At 46.5% G+C, this 17,326-nt stretch overlaps 1 protein-coding gene across 3 annotated transcripts in view; it reads right to left on the reverse strand.

The window, feature by feature from the left end:
• Positions 1 to 117: 117 nt before the first annotated feature.
• The window catches only part of Kdm1b (lysine demethylase 1B), a 39,927-nt gene continuing 22,718 nt past the window's right edge, over positions 118 to 17,326 (reverse strand). For 2 of the 3 annotated variants that reach the window (XM_087590484.1, XM_087590483.1), the window contains exons 12-21: positions 15,909 to 16,046; positions 14,874 to 15,045; positions 11,436 to 11,563; positions 9,422 to 9,553; positions 8,639 to 8,713; positions 7,261 to 7,377; positions 6,371 to 6,496; positions 5,468 to 5,584; positions 3,852 to 4,004; positions 128 to 1,816 (exon numbers count right to left, since the gene is read on the reverse strand). In XM_087590484.1, the coding sequence (XP_087446610.1) occupies positions 1,733 to 1,816; positions 3,852 to 4,004; positions 5,468 to 5,584; positions 6,371 to 6,496; positions 7,261 to 7,377; positions 8,639 to 8,713; positions 9,422 to 9,553; positions 11,436 to 11,563; positions 14,874 to 15,045; positions 15,909 to 16,046 (1,242 nt within the window). In that variant the 3' untranslated portion in view covers positions 128 to 1,732. 3 annotated transcript variants of the gene reach the window in all.

The following is a 17,326-nucleotide window of genomic DNA, read 5'->3' on the forward strand; positions in this document are numbered from 1 at the left end:
CAGTGTTATTTCTCCCCTAATCTATCTAGCCCACGACAATAACCATTTTTGACACAATTAGTTTATAGTATGTTGGCCACTTAAATGCTTATGACAAACGGTTAAAGGACTGGAAACGAGGTTGACATATTGATGCTATGACCATTTATTAAGGGTATTTGCAAGAGTCTACTTATTTAGCAGTTTGGCATAACCAATTCTTCATGATATGTAGTTAAAGTATACTTCTGCTCATTAACAAAAATCTTAGAGATTGGAAAACATAACTCAAAGTACCATAGTTCCTCTAGAACAAAACACGAAACTAAGAATGTCACTCAATTGGAGAAAATTAAATATTTATACTTGAAAGGAGCATGGAACAAAGCACAAGTGCCTAGAAACTAAATAACTTAGACTGAGCCGTTCATCACCTCACACATGCTTAAACATTTACTTACACTGAAAGCAGAATTCTTCCCTTATCAGTACCAATGAGTCTCAACAGAACCCTAAGTACAGTGAATAATGACCTTACCTATGCAGTCGCTGCCTTTGTATTACTGTGACAGGAGAGTGTCGTGACTGTCTAAAGCACACTGCACTGTACATTCTTTGCATAAGATCTTTTGTTAAGCTAATTTTCAATGTCAGAAATACCTAATATTTCAAAAGGTGGCTGTAAAGTCCTTTGTAGCTCCCTTTTAAAAGCAGACCAATATAATTCAAAGAAGAATTGTTCAAAGACTTTTTAAAACAAAAGTATATTTCTAGTCTATCAACTGAAGTTTCTTGGCAGAATAGGCATCCTAAAGACCCTGACACCATGTTTATGAAAGTCTTTAGTGAAAGAATCACTTTTGCCGTGTTCAGACTTTATCATATGGTTTATAAAGTAACGTGCTTTGTACCAAAATGATCGAGATTCTGTGCAGTTTTCCAGTGGACCTGCCTATGGGAAACTTACAACTATGTAAAATATTAGACGCTGTAAAAGTCACTTTAAAAATAAAGAAGGGTTTTCAATTCTGACAAGATTTTTGCTAAATTTCAAGTGTGCTACCCACTCAGAAATGGTTTTGTAGTGTGAAAACATCCACTGAGCATGTGTGCACACGTGTATTCACTATTAAGGGATTGAGTCTTGGGTTGCTGACGAGTGTGCACAGGTCTAAAATATCAAAATATATCTGAATCTGAGTTTCGAATACCCAATGAAAAAAAAGCTATGTAGTATAAAATAGCCTAGAAGCATCATGCCAAAATTCAAATCGCTGTATCACAAAAGAATTGTAAATTTTAAGGACAGCCCCAGATTGGAACTGTAAAAATATTAAGGCTCATTGGTAAAGGTACTGATAAACTGTCACAGAAGAGCACATGGCTTTCTAAGTTTGCTAGTGACTCCTGCTGGGTTATTTGCTTTCACGTTCTATGAAAAGTAATCTGCCAACCAGAATGTCCAGTCTGAGGGAAACCCCAACCAGAGCCAAGGTCTTAATCATATACTGTGCCTCCTTCTGAAACCCACAGGACTTAGCACTATTTGGACATATGGAAAATACAACATAAGTGCCTAGAAGGGTTTTGAGGGTCAATGATTGCAGAAGAGTGCAATGGGTTTACATTTTCCTATCACCACAGAAACATTTCAGTTTTACTATACAGAGTCCCTCTCTTGCAAAAGTTACGTTTAACTTATGTTTCAAACTTCCATTTGGGATACAGAACATTAGGTCTGTACAAGTTCTTTTTAAAAGGCTGCGATCTTGCTCGCTTCTCGAACACCACTCAAATATGCTCCAGTAACAGTTTGTGGGAAATGCCTGTTTGTTGCCTGTGGGAAGGAAAAAGAATCTATCAGATTGTGTATAAAGCATTTAGATGACATGAAAAGGTTATGTAAAGGACTTTTTTTCTAGTCCACCTGAAAAAAAGACTTATGTGTAGCCTTTGAGTCTCTGCTTTTTGCTGTGCTTACCAAAGTTCCTTCTACAACATGCCAAGAACTGTAGTATTCACGAATACGGTCTAGAACCGGTGGGGAGGAAGTGTACCACATAAGCCTCAGAAGGGTATAGAAGAGCGACAGAATCACTACCCAAGTCTGCCATTTCTAAAAGCAAGCAGACGGTAAATACACGACCACTACACCCCACTCGCACAGCTGGTTCTTTAAGATGTACTTTTGTAAAAAGTCACAGACGACACAACCGAACTTTCTGGTAAACAACTTGTAGTCCCAAATTCTAATGTATGTAATATGACTGCGGGTATAGACGTGAAACAGCTTCGGTGATGTTGGAATAGAGGATGGAAGCTAATGGCAGACCAGTGCTGCCATTCCTTGGGGAATCCCCAAGGCTTGAGTAGGGGAAGCAGCCACAGAAAAGAGCTTGGGTCCAGGTAACAAATGCTGCTCCCCCCCTCTCATTGATAAAGTAATTCATAAGCATGAAGAACTGTACTTGATTCTCAGGACTCAATGCAGCTTGGTATAGTGGCACCCACATGTACCTAATTCTAGGAAGATGGGTCCCCAGAATGTTTTCTGCCCAGCTAGCCTAGTCTACTTTGTAAACTCCAGGCATATGAAACCCTGTCTCAAAAACAAGGTGGGCAAACTCCAAGGGACTGGCACTTGAAGTTGAGCTCTGGCACACACCCCTCAAATATGCCTATATCCCCAACAAAAATATTAGGTGTCATGTTAAATAAAAAGTATTCATAATTATCAATGAGCTTTCTCCCATCTAGAATGCTTCAGAAGCCCTACTACAACAGCAAAGGTTCCCATGCAGTGCTGTCCTGCTAGAGCTGTCAAAAGACTTCAACACTGCTTCAACCAGCAAGGAAAACAAAACTTTTCAAAGGTCTAAGTAACCAATCAGACAAGGGCGAAGTCAGAATGGGATGGCAAAAACAAACCAAGAAAACGCTCATTTCAGAATGGGAAGGTTACCAAACATCTCTCAGGCAGAATAGAAACAAGAAAAACAGCTAAAGGAGGACTAAAAAGAATAAAATGTGGGAGAGAGTGATGAGAAGTAAATTCTGGGACTGAAAGGCTATTAAGTCAGCATTAGATTCTACTGTAATCTCATGTCAGTGAGCAGCAGTGCAAAGACTCCAGGGTTTCAGATTAATAGGCCAGCTAAGAAGGGGAGATCTGAACTATGAACTGAAGATGATTGAAGGGTAAGGGAGACAGACACCAGCTACGGATAAACATTACATTGTACAGTATAGTCCAAAACATAACAAAGTATTGATTCATACTTGTGATCTCTTTCCAGAGTCAGGCAGGATTGTTAAAATCCAGCCTGGACTACAGAGCGGGAGGGAACTGGTCTTTTAAGAGCACGGATACCAACTAGTATAATAGTTGCATTAAAAGAATGGTGCAGAGGGGCTGGGGAGATGGCTCAGGTTAAGAGCACTGCTCTTCCGGAGATCCTGAGTTCAGTTCTCAGCAATCACATGGTGGCTCACAACCGTCTACAGTGGTGCCCCTCTTCTAGTGAAGGTGTACACGCAAGCAGAAAGCTGTTTACAGAATAAATCAAAAATGGTGAAGAGAGATTAAACGGGCTATACTTTTACAATAAAGCAAGCTGAATCTAATATTAAATCATACAATGTCAATATAAATATAGTACAGGAAGAGAAGTCTACAAGAAAGATCTGTGCACAGGAAGCCAGTCACTTAAAAGTTGTTGCTATTAAGAGTATAAAGCAGGCTCACAAATGGAGAGGGCTCTGCCATTTACTGTCACAATGCCTTTCAGCAAACCTGATTTGGGTTTTAAGACAGCTGATACCATTTTAACTATAAATAAACGTGGAATTGGACTTTGTGCCAAGATACGTACCTCACCAGCAAAGTAAACAGTTCCTTGTATTTCTTCAGCAATAATGTCATAGGCCTCGCCACTTCCGAAGGTCTTCACAAAGCTATAGGCCATCTGGATCCATGGCTCTGTGTTCCACCGTGTGACAAAATACTTTGTGGGATCTGGGATCTCCTTTATGTGCAAACAAACAAATTGTTAAAGAGGAATTTGGATAACCCACAACCCAATTAGAAACAAACATCTTGCCCTTGTAGGCCTGTGCTCACTGTGGTAGCTTCCTGAGCAGAAAGTACATTCGTCCCTTCCCCCTCCTCACATTCTGTACAGTAACTCACTACCAATGGCTGCTGGTCCCCACGACCTGGCTCATGTGAAAAGGTAGAGCGGAATCTGGCCCGGAGCAGACAGGAAGAGTGGTCTATCACAATGTTGTAGTTTGGAATTTTCAGAAGTTTTCCACAAGACCACAATAAAAGGATATATTTTAGTCATTAAACTTCATTTTGTCTGTAGGCCTCTGGCAAGTTTTAACATGAGAAATACTTCCCTATAAACAATAGTTCCAAACAACTTAAAAAAAAAATCAGTCCGGGTAAAAACCCAAGTTGATGAAACTGCCTAGTTAGATCCTCTTTACAGAGAGCTGGCCGACAGCTGAATCAGCCTTGAAATAGGTTTAGCTTTCAAATTACTTTGCTTCTATTTCTACTCTTAAAAGACAGGGCAAGGCTACTTCCACATCTCTAAAGAACAGAAAATCAGGTACTTGTTTGAGCCCCTTGTAGGAGAGACTTGTGTATGTGGTGCACTAGAAATTTTTAGAAAGCGGCCCTCTTTAAAAGGAGTGTTGACTGCCGGGTGAGAAAGCTCAGCGCGGACGGGCACTTCTGCCAAAGCCTGATGACCTAAGTGATCTCTAGAACTGAGTAGAAGGAAGTTGTCCTCTGGTGTGCACAGCACAAGCTCATTTATATACATAGATGCTTCTTAAAAGGCTGTTGTAGGGGCTGGGGATTTAGCTCAGTGGTAGAGCGCTTACCTAGGAAGCGCAAGACCCTGGGTTCGGTCCCCAGCTCCGAAAAAAAAGAACCAAAAAAAAAAAAAAAAAAAAAAAAAGGCTGTTGTAGTCAAAGCTGTTAAAATGGCTTGGAAAAGCACAGGAGTGATTAAAAACATGGCCTTTTAGTCTTAGGGAAGGAGAATAAGTGTAAATGATCCGAGGAGGGAAGAGGGGGAAGAGAGGAGGAGACAAAGCCGTCCAAAGACTGACATTCAAGTCCTAAGCCATCAGAATGGGACTGGAGACTTGAGTCTTTAGTGGGACCTGCATCTGTCTTAGAAAACAGAAGGGGAAGGCGTCTGAGGCTCCCAAGAGCGGCTACAACAGGAGCCCACAGAGGCCAACTGCTGGGCCCCTTGGGTTGGCAGAACTAAGTCTCAGCACGCACTCGTGCTGGGGCAGCCCTGATACAAAATCGGGCAGTCGTGGGGAGAAAGGGAAACTTCCAGGAAAAGCGGTGTGGCTTCCTGCCTTGATCCCTCTGTGTTCCCTTAGCGCTGATGGCTTCCAGCCCCACCTGCTCAGATCACATCCACACTACGCACTTCCTGGCTTTCAGGAGGGCTCTCCTCACCTGCTCCTTGAACAGCTCCCGAAGGACGCCCAGGCACTGCTGCAGCACCTGCTTGTCATCCATGGTCCTGAGGGATGCCACTGCCTCCCCTGTGATCACCGACATCAGTACACTCTGCTGCTTTGGCCAGCGCACAGGGGGAAAAGCACAGGACACCTGCTGTAAACACTCAGCTCCCTAGACCGGCCGCATTCTCCTACGCTAACTCCACGACATTCCATTGTCCCTTTGTCTTCACTTGCCCCCATCAAGTCTCCTCACGCACACTGCTCACCCCCAACACACTCTCCCACCCCCTTCTGGAAAGGAGGAAACACTCATGAAGTAGCATGACAAATCCAAGGTTCCCTTGGCTAATGATGAAGTTTTGAGAAGCAACAGAAAGGTTGAGAAAGTCTGCAGGAATAATTAAACCTTCCCATAGCTTCCACACGAAACCCTCTTAAGACGTGTCCCCAGAGTGAGGAGGAGGAGGAAGCGGCGGCCATGTTCTTGTGTTGGCAGCACAGTTGCAGGGCATTCACACAGCTTTCTACTCCCAGGGCTGTCCTCAACCTCTCTCACACAGCTCCCCGCAACCAGTCCTCACCGGGACCTACTGTATCCAGCCTTCTAGCTCAGGAGAGACAACAGTTAACAAGTCTGGTCCACTCCTGCTGAGCTTACCTGAGTAGTTCACTTTCAACCTGAAATAAGCTCTCACAAGCACCGAGTCGTACCCCAGGACAGAACTGGTACCTCTGAGAAAGCTGGACAAGGACTGGGGCTCCTCCACGGGAAATGTCCCTATCAGGGCACCTTCCCTACACTCCAGGGATCTCTACAACTTCCAATCTCCTGAGCATGACACATAACGGCAGCCCTAACCTCCAAGCAGGGGATCCAAACCATACCACAGGTTACCTGGGGGCCCATGTCATAGAACACAGCGAAGAGCCCTCGTTGGCTGGCACTGGGAGGAACGTGGCCAAAAAAGTCAGCACCTTGAACTTTACTGTCCCAAAATCTATATGGAAACTGCAAGGCGATCTGGAAAGCAAGCAGAGAAATGGCTGAGTACACTCATCAGTCACGGCCATCTAAGTGCAACCTAGTGTGTCCACTCAGAAACAATTCCACTAGGTTCAAAACTGTCCGTTCTCCCCACCTAGTCCTCTGAGCTGCTTGCTTACCCATACGCTACATGCCACTCAAGAGGCTGTTCAGTATCTGTGGCATTGCTAAAGGAGACCAAAGAGGATGGGGGAAAAAAAAAAAAAAACCAAAACCAAAAATCCAAACACTGGACTCCCTGGAATGGAGGGAGTCAGGACAGGCATAGAAGCAGAACCAACTGAGAACCACTTTAGTAAAGCCAAACTCAGATAAGCAGGTTCATTCCCCTGCTGGGCATGGTAGGCAGACTGAGAATCTCAGCACTGGACATGTAGAGGCAGGAAAATGGGGGCTTCAAATCTACCCTGAGGCTTTATAGTCTGAAAGCAGTCTAGAGTACAGGAGATCCTATGTGAGGGTTAGAGAGAACTGATAGGAGCTCCTAAAGTCAAAGTGGAATTTAGCTGGCCTTTTTTATCCAAATTACATCAGAAAGTTTTTAAAATAGGGCCGAACTCTTTCTTAATGTCGTTTTCCCCCTCTATAAGGGGCTGAACTGGGTATTTGACAACTCATACACATACAGTTCACCCTTCTGGCTCCCCTATTAGCCTAGTTGCACAACAGGTTATTATCCAAACAAAACTATCAGCCAGCACTGGTCTCGGGATTCTGAGGCTAAGGGGAAACTGGGTCACCTTTTCAATGATGCCTGCCCCCAAGCTGTTGATGGCCTTCATCTTTTTCTCTGACAATGGTGGGTTAAACTGGATGGCACCTCTCTGTAGCATGGCCAATGGCACGGTGACTAACACCTGTGGGAAACAATGAACAAGTAACAAATAGCAGATGTGGAAACTACCCACACTCGTCACACCCCACTCTGTGGCCTGTGATCTGTGTGGGACCACACAGGCTGTTCCTGCACACGTGGACGTAGAGTCTACACGGGAATGCACATTCAGACCCCCTGGTGGCGGGTGAGAACTGGGTCAGGAGGGCAGCAGACTCCCTGAAAAGCAGGGCTACATATGGAAATGCCCGGCCACGTGGCAGAGACACTTGTGTTGCCAGCACTCCAGAGATGGAGACACGATGATCATGCCAGCCTGGACTACATAACAAGTTCTAGGTCAATCAGATATATGGTGAGATCCTGTCCACCAAAAATGAACACAGACAGGGAGGGAGGGAGGGCCATTGTCATCAGAGCTTATTCTGACATTCTCAACACCATCCCTGTCACCAGGGATGTAAAGGAAATCTCAGATTCAGAGAAGTACTTAGAACTAGGAGGCCATGCTATGCTCTACAACTGACAAAACACATCACAAGGTATTAGGGTTGTAACTGCAAATCCACACTTTGCCTCAAGGGGTTCCAAGTGGTTCAAAGGGTCAAACTGAACTCTTTAAGACTGGGTGTAGCGGGGTTGGGGATTTAGCTCAGTGGCAGAGTGCTTGCCTAGGAAGCGCAAGGCCCTGGGTTCGGTCCCCAGCTCCGAAAAAAAAGAACCGGGAAAAAAAAAAAAAAAAAAAAAAAGACTGGGTGTAGCAGCACAGGCCCATAATACTAGCACTTAGATGGTTAAGGCCAGCCAACCCTACAAAACAAGGACCTATGGGTACAGCGAGGAGGGCGGAGGAGGGATCCACGAGGCCACATCATAACCAAGCCGTCAAGGGTAAGTGCTGTGTCTCATCTTACTGTTCAGCAGCAGTGAGGCAAAGCCAGGCGGGCCACACTTCCCAGGCGTGTGTACAACTAGTTGGGAAAACCTTAGTGGCAGACGTGCTCTGTGGGGAGAGGGAAGGAGGGGAATCTACCTGCCTTTCAGGATCTCAGGATCAGAAGGTGGGATTCAGCTCAACTCTAAACTGTCCTGTCTACTCATCTTCAAGTACTTCGTATGCTTAGACGGTGCTTGACTGGTTCAGCTTTACGAGCAACACTCGACTGCTGAGCGGACCTGCTTCACCGGAAACCAGCAAGTCTCTCAGCAAACGCCAAGGGTGAAGCTTGCCCACAGGCCCTCGGCAGCACAGGGCTCCACCACAGCAGGGGCCTAGCACCTACCTTTTGTGCGGAATGCACCACGCCATCTGTCGTGGTCACCTGCACTTCATCTCCAGTGTAATCTATGCTCTGCACCTGTTCAAGAAAAACATTTTGAAACAGCGTGAGGGCCTGAACCTTTTCTTTTTTTCTTTTTTTAAGATTTATTCATTTATTTTAAGTACACTGTAGCTGTCTTCAGACACACCAGAAGAGGGGATCAGATCTCTTTACAGATGGTTGTGAGCCACCATGTGGTTGCTGAAAATTGAACTCAGGACCTCTGGAAGCGCAGTCAGTGCTCTTAACCGCTGAGCCATCTCTCCAGCCCCCGGCCTGAACCTTTTCTATGCCCATGGTCCGCATGTGCACCTCTGAGGCTATGAGGACCAGAGTGCTGGGCATGTACCACTGTCGTGTGGTGACAGCTGGACACAAAGCTTATCAACCTGTCAGGATAACGGAGTATCCTTTATTACAGCACAAAGACAGACGAGTCCTCTGTACGGCCGTAAGATGCCACCGTAAGCCCACTGGGATGAAGGACAGAAGTATCAGATTAGGACCTCAGAGGTTGTGAGCTCCTTGAACAGTGTATTAGCCAACTGTCCCCAGGCTGCTCGGGGCATCCAGACCTCAGGCGCTAATTAACCGGGTGGATGCTGTGCTTCTAAGACTGCAGCTGTACCCTCAAAGTGTTGGGAGATACTGGCCGACTGTCCAAACAAACACCTATGTCCTAAGAACCACATGCCCAAAACTATGGCCTCCCCAAACTGGTGTCCCCCAGCCGTCCGTACTCACTGGAGACTTGAGTCGAATGTCTAGCCCTTCAGCCAGTTTCTCAACGATCGTGGAGTAGCCTGGAGTTAGGAGGGTATGGTCACCAGCAAACTGGGCGAAGAATTCATTGTGATCCCAGGAGCGAGCAGACACCTGGGAAACAACACGAGGCATTTGGAAGCCACGATGTAAGTCCTAACACTGCCCCTGAGGAAACCAGAAGAGGCTTCAGGCGGGGGAGAAGCCACCAAGGAAGCTCAGTGGATACCACTGTCTGGGGAAGGAACTATGTGACACACAGACGGTCTAGACAGACATGTGGCCCATGGCCTCTGGAATTCGACACCTGGAAAACTGAGGCATTGCCCTAAATTCCAGGCAAGCGTAGGCCACGGAATAAGACCATTTCAAGATAAGTAACAGTGAATAGCACCTGAGGAACGGTGTCTGAGATTGCCCTCTGTCCTATACATGCACATGTACACACATGACATGTGTGGGGGGAGGAAGGGTTAAACAGTCTAAGCATAGGTACCACTCCTTTTTTTTTTGGTTCTTTTTTTTTTTTTCCGGAGCTGGGGACCGAACCCAGGGCCTTGCACTTCCTAGGCAAGCGCTCTACCACTGAGCTAAATCCCCAACCCCATTTTTTTTTAAAGTTTATTTTATACATCAGCGACTCCGAGAAAAGGCAAATTTTATAGAGATCAAGCTGCACTTGACCAGCTCCATAGGAAAACACACCAACTTCTTCTCTTCAACAAGGGCAGGAGGTGGGCAGAGGCCAAGACCCAGCACAGTTGGGGAAAAGGGTTCAAGTAAATTGTAATGCAGAGTGGCAATGAGGCAGGGCTGCCCTTGACATCCACACCTCTTCTAGGCGGGCAGAAGAGTGCTAGACTCACAGCTGCTTAGATGAGTTAGGGAAGCGTGACACTTAATACAGGACCGCCAGGCCGCGTTGCTCTGGTTTCTTGGAGCAGAGTTTTTAGCAACATGGCTCCACTAAAATGACTCCCAAAGCCACTGCACAGGACAGGATAGGGCTGAGGAGGGACCAACAAGGGAAGAGATTATTGGCTCCTTTCTCTGACCCAGTCCAGCAGCTCTCCCTTCTTGATCTTATGGACCGAGCGTCCTCACAGGCCACCGGTGAGGTGGTACACGCCTGTCACCCTGTCACCTGGGAGGTTGAGAATGAGGAGCTTGAGTTCAGGACCAGCTTGGGCTACAGAGCAAGTGCTTAGCTTTAAAACCAAATTAAAAGCCACCATCCAGGTGTGGTGTGTACCTGTGACCCCAGCAGCATGGGAGGTGGTGGCAGGAGGAGTTGGAGCCACAAAGCAAGTTCAAGGTCAGCCTGGGCTACAAGCACAGGGCCAGGAAGATGGCTCTGTGAGTGGAAGTGTTTGCTGCATAGGACATGACCTGAATTTGATCATAAGAGCATACAGTGAAAGCAGAGGACCCGCTCTGGAAAGCTGTTTGTTGACCAGTAAGTACATGTATGTGGTGACTCCAGCGACTGTATGTGCACACACACAGAAACAGACAAGGGACAAACTCAGAATTAAAAGGAAAAAAAAAAAAACAAACTATGGAATTAATAATACGGTGAAGCCACGGTTATCAAAGTTCTGGGCAACAGAACCTTTCTGTCTTGGTCCCAAACAGTCTAAGTTCCATATTTATGCATACAACACACACTTAGTTAGAAGCATTCCCTTGTGAGTGCACAGATGTAGAGGCCAGGGGAGACACTGGGTACCTCCAGCTGCCTCGCTGCCTTAGTTTTGAGACAAGGTCTCTCCCTGGACCTAGCGCTCACCAGCTGGCTACCGCTCAGTGGCCCTCACAGATCCTCCTGACTGCCTCTTCAGCACTGAGAGCACCAGTACACACAGTACACACCACCACGTCGCACGTTCTCATGGGTGCCGGGGATCCGAACTCAGAAACTCATGCTTGTGCGTTAGGACTTCCCTGAACGAGCCAGCTCCCCAGCTGCATGACATCTCGGGCCCCACTGGCTCACCTGGTGCAGGCTGCTGCCACACGCATACTCCAGGTTACTCAGGTGGAACTGCAGCACCTGTCCCTCCAGCTCACTGAACTGGATGCCAGACTCCTTCACGAAGGCTCGGTAGATCTCCTCTATCTTTTCTGTGGTGGGAACGGATCAGAGCAGAAAGGTCAGCAGAGAAGCAAACTCCTGTCCAATCCTTTGATCCTGCTTTTCCCCCCAACAGAGCCCAAAACTTCCAGTCTTCTCAAGCAAACTCGGGAGTAAGTAATACGTAATAAACTCCTGATGGGGCCAGGGAGTCCTCAGCTCGTGGACGCCTATCTTGATGGTAAAAGCTACAGAGGAAGCTATAACTTAGGACTTGTGGAGTTCCTGTTTAGCTAACTGTTTGCCCTCTGTTCATGAAGTGGAGAAGTGTCTCCACAAGCACACACAGGACTGCCATTCCTTTTCTGCTGACTGCTATGGCCCGGAAGTTCCTGCAACTACAGAAGTCTGTTAGTTAGGCTGCATTCTCTTTTGTGGACCTCCGCCTGGGTCAGCCATCTCAATACCAATAATGATTTCCTGTCGCAACAATTAAGTTCTAAAAGCTGAGCTGGGCAGGCACCTGGCAGCCTCACCCGAGGAGCAAGTAGGACTTGCCCACTCTGAGGCTTGGCCACACAGCTCGTGATCCTTTCAGGATAAATTTTACCCACACGGTACTTGCTTCTCCAGCAATTTAAATACACTAAATACACCCTCCGGTGCCCTGCCGTACGATCTAGTGCTAGCCGGCTGCTGCCTCAGCCTCCCAAGTGCTGGATTACAGGCGTGTGCTTCCATACTGGCTCAGCTTTCATCTTTCTATTTGTTTTGTAGACCGTGTAATCTTTCCCACTCTCAACCTCGGCACCCATTGCTACGGAATTCCTGAGCCTTTGTTCTGATTGTCTTAACTAGGCAGTAACCGCGGTGCACATTAGGTGTCCAAGGGCCCTGCTTTACGCCTAATTCCAAGCATCTTAGCACATGTGGCTCCTGATTAGCGACAACAATCACCCACATCCGTCCCGGACTCCGGGTGTCTATGGCTGCTGGGCAGCTCTGACTTGACACAGCACTGAGCGGCTGTTCTGTTGATCTGTTTTCAGAGCTGGAAAATGGACTCAGTGTCTTGAAGCTGGGTAGACAAGTGATCTCCTAAGCTCCAGACTGAACCCTGGGTTTCTGACACAAGTTATTTATTAATTCTATATAGCCTGGTGGGGTGTTAAGGGGGTAAGGGGGCTGGAACTCCACATCCCGACTCAGCCTCCACACCTTTTAGACCAGCTCACCTTTTGTTTCTTTGCCAACTCCGAATTCTCACTAAAATGGTCTAGTTCTTACACTACTTTGTAATACTGAGATCCCCAGGGACCCTGGGTTTGCACCAGGTTTCAGCCCCATGTCTCTGAAGTGGCCCACTCCTGCTGACAGCAGCTACATTCCTGTCACTGTTTGGAAAGGAGAGACTCACCGCTGTTACAGCCCAGCAGTCTAGGAGGGGCTAGAATTGTCTGTATAAGTGATATTTTAAAGCTTTAGTGCATATCCCTTCTGAAATGACCTCTAGCCCCAAGCACACACACATGCGCGCGCACACATGCGCGCACACACACACACACGTGCACGCACACACACACACACACACCAATGTACTGAAATTGTACACAACTGACATGCTGACAGGTAGAACACAACCATAACTTCATACAGACATACGTATACATTGGCAAAATTTTAAAATAAATTAAGCTTAAACGATTACTTAGAAATTATTCTTGGGTCTCCTTAAACTTTTTAAAAAGCAAGGCCAAGAGAAAAAGCTGCATCAGCAAGTGAGTAGCTAAGAAAAACAAAAACAAAGAGAACCCAGCCAGTGTCTATCATATAGCTATGAACACCAAGAAGAGAGCTGAGGGTGATGATGCTCACCTCAAATCCCAGCACTCTGGAGTCTGAGGCAGGAGGATTCCAAGTTCAAGGCTAGCCTGGACTAGACAGCGAGTCTCTGTCTCCAAAGAAAAAAAGTAAAATTTGGAGAATTCTCAGGTCAGCCTAACAGTTTCAATTCCAAGAGGTTGATCAATTGGTCCACACTACACATTCCAGTGGGCCGCTGCCTGGAGGCACCTCTGGGAATTCTGTCAGGCTCTGTCTGCCATACTTTCAATGATAGGGTCGGGTCTCTCAGAGGGGTCAGAGAAGGGAGGAAACACGCCTGTGTGCACGTTCATTTTAACTGTCAACTTGACACAAAGTAGCATTTCCTGGGCCTGGATGTGATTCTGAGATGACGTCTGTCAGGATGCTCTGTGAGGGACTGTCTCAGTTGCTTTGATGTGGGAAGACAAAGCCTGAACGTGGGCAACGCCATCACTGGGTTTTGGTCGCCGGAGTGTTATTCAAGTAGGGAAGCCAAGGTGAGCAGGTAGCGTGCATGCATCTGGCTGTGGACGTGAGGTGACTTTCCTGCGGTGATAACCTGTAACCTAAGCTAAATAAGCCCTTTGTTGCTAAGCCGCTTTCCCCAAAGTATACCACAGCAATGCAATGAGACTTTAAACACCCACTACTGAAACGAAGCACGTTATCGACTGAAGAACCCGGAACACGTTTGTCAAAATAATACATGGGTAAAGAAATGAACATACTAGAGAGTTCAAACATTCACACTTCAAAAAAAAATACTCTGCCTCCAAGAACTACAAATAAAAAATGCAGATCACAAAAGTTCAGATTGCATATAAACAGAAACTTAAGAGGCAGCGCAGAGCGTCCCAGCAGGGATCTTTGTGGAAATAGGTCACCGGAAGGAGCTAAGTGCTTGAGTGTTGTGAGTGCCCACTCAAGGACCACAGTCAAAGTTCTGACTTTATATGCTTATTTTAATACACATTAATCAAAATTACACTAAAAAACAAACAAACAAACAAAAAAAAACCCCAAAACTTAACCTACTACAACTGAAGCCAAAGAAAAGAAAGAAATCCTGATATGCAGAGACCTTCAGAAAGTATGTATGGGGCTAATGACCATATACAAGGAGGGCTTACCACAGGTTTCCATAAAAGTAAGTTTCTCTGGGAGATTGAAAAGTAAATGTTTAGATAATTTAGTTAAACAATGCACTAATCAAAGTAAAGGGTGTGTGTGTGTGTGTGTGTGTGTGTGTAAAGTAAATGTTTAGACAATTTAGTTAAACAATGCACTACTCAAAGTAAGGTGTGTGTGTGTGTGTGCATGTGTGTGTGTGCATGTGTGTGTGTGTGCCCCAGCCAGTGCATGCACATGCCAGCAGCGACAGACCCCGGGAAGGCACTGAGAAAATCTGCAGAGTTCAGCCAGAGGGATGCACGTAAGGAGCGGCCCTCTTGCAGACACTCCGGGGAAAGCATCACACCACCGTACTCCCCATACCTCCTAAAGGGACATCTTGGAGCAGAGTCTTATCCTTCCTCCACTCAGAGACAACATCCAAGAGGGCATTAAAATGAAAATCCATGCGCTTGTCAATAGTGGGGTCAGTTATCCGTCCACCTTCCTGAATTAAGTCACATCTCTCTCCCAACTTATGCATGCGGATGCCAAGCTTCAAAACAACAAGAAGAACAGGGTGAGTCTTTCCTGGGGAAAAACACCTACAACTCTAAGCTGAAGTTACACGGCGCTCTCGTGACCACTCTAACTCAAAACCAAGGCTTGCTATGCCTGCTGGGGGTGACAGCCAAGCGGAGCAGTAGGAAAGAGGTAAGGTGACAACAGCTTCCAGCCATACACTCTTAAGCTTTAAGCTCATGCTTCTGGTGCTGTGGGCTGCCCGTCCTTACTGAACATTCTGCCTCTACTTCAGAACTTCATGCAAATGAACATACACGCTCAGAGAAGCCGGAACCTTTAGGGGGGAAAATAATCACCTGTGACCTACCAGGTTGGCAAGACAACAAGACAGGATGCTAGGTGACTGCCTTTCAGAGAAATACCGTACTTTCAAAGTATTACTTATGCCCCAGTGTCACGTGTACATTACCTTGTGTAGTATTTGGGGCCTGCCTACACTAAGGAACTGACTAGTATGAAAGACAAACTTACCTAAGAATCCCACATCGTCACCTGCTACATCTACCAACACTGGGCTTCATTATAAACCGACTAAGTAACCTATGAATGACCCACAGTTAAAAATGAAAGATCTTGGGAAGGGCTTTTAAATGCCTAACGGGAAAGGCATACTTATAACCATTCTTACTTACTTTGCAAGAGAGTATGAAGGAAGTTATGTTTACTGTCCATGCTGGAAGCTTAATAGACCCCACTCCAACCCTAACACTCAGGACCTCACGCATGCTAGCAGGTGCTTTACACGCGGGGCCACACCCCCAGCTCCTTATTAACACTCTATGCAAACACAGATAAGTTTTATTTTCCTTGTCTACAAGTTTTCAAGATACTCACTTGCTCACACATCAGTGCTACTGGGTTATTAATACAGCCATTGACAATCTGGGGTCCTCTTCCTACTACCACGCCTTTAAAGGACTTGTCATCCCAGACACGGCCTCCGATTCGGTCTTTGGCTTCCAGGACAGTCACCTACAAAGGTAATTCGGGAATATAAACAGAACATCAGACCAGATGCAGAATTACAATAATGTTGAACAGCGGTCTCAATCAGCTCCTTGCTTAGACACTAACGTACCTCTACAGAGCCGACTCTAAGTACTGAGAAGCCCAGGTACACACTCAAACCAGCCGAGGCTCTAGCAACAAGGAGGTGGGTGGCCTGTAGGATGGATACCGTCCGCCACGCCTCTCAAAACAGCTAAGATTCAGCGAATGAGCCAGACTGGTGGCTCATGCCTGAAATATCCCAGCACTCTGGGAGTTGAGGCAGGAGGACTGTCATGAGTTTGAAGCTACCATGGGCTACATAGAGAGTTCTAGGCCAGCCTGGGCTACAGAGTGAGACTCAGACCCTGTCTCAAAGAGACAAAACAGTATTTGATGAAAGAGTGCATTCACCATTGAAAGCATTAACTATACACCATGTGACCACTGGGAATCAAACCCAGGTCCCCTAGAGGAGCATGCTATGGCCCTAGCCCTTGGGCCAACTCCCCACCCCCTCCACAGGCTGGTTTTATAATGTTTGTGTAAGGTGGGTATATTTGTCTGTGTTTACACGTGCAAGCAGGTGTACTTGACCCTAGTCTTTGAGGTAGGCTATCTCTCACTGAACCCGAGCTCTCCCTTTCACCTAACTGGCTGGCCAGCCATCTCCTACATCTACTGTTTTCACTCCCTCAGCATGCTGGGATTATGGACACATGCCACCACATCTAGCTTTTGTGTGAGTGCAAGAAACCTGAACTCAAGCCTTCATGGTTGCACGTTAAACGAATCATACATGAAGCCATCTCCCAAGTCCCTAGAAATCACATCCCGTGTAACTCATGAATGGTAGCATATGCTTGTAAACCTAGCACTCAGGAGATTGAGGCCAAAAGATCAAATGTGAGGCCATTTTGGATTACATGGGAATTCCATTTCAAATAAATGGAATCATGTTTCGAACAAGAACTATGTTCCAGAGCTGAATTTTCCATGAACCATCTATTGCTAGGACAAAGTACAAAGCTGGCTGAATCCAGTGAGCACCACACCCATCTCCAAGTTACTAATGCCAGTGAGATGCGGAACTGCTGTTGGGTGCAGGCAGGTGTGACCCCAGGATTCCCAGTGCCCTGGGCTGTAGTCAGTGCAATTGGAGAACTCCTTGCTTCAGGATCGGCCACTGGCCCTGGATCTTCGGGTGCACCCTCTGAATGTTCTCTCCCAGTCAACCTCTGCTCAGCTTCCTCAGAGAGCTCTAC

Source organism: Rattus norvegicus, chromosome 17, assembly GCF_021556685.1.
Source record: "Rattus norvegicus strain SHRSP/BbbUtx chromosome 17, alternate assembly SHRSP_T2T, whole genome shotgun sequence".
Lineage (NCBI taxonomy): Eukaryota > Metazoa > Chordata > Mammalia > Rodentia > Muridae > Rattus > Rattus norvegicus.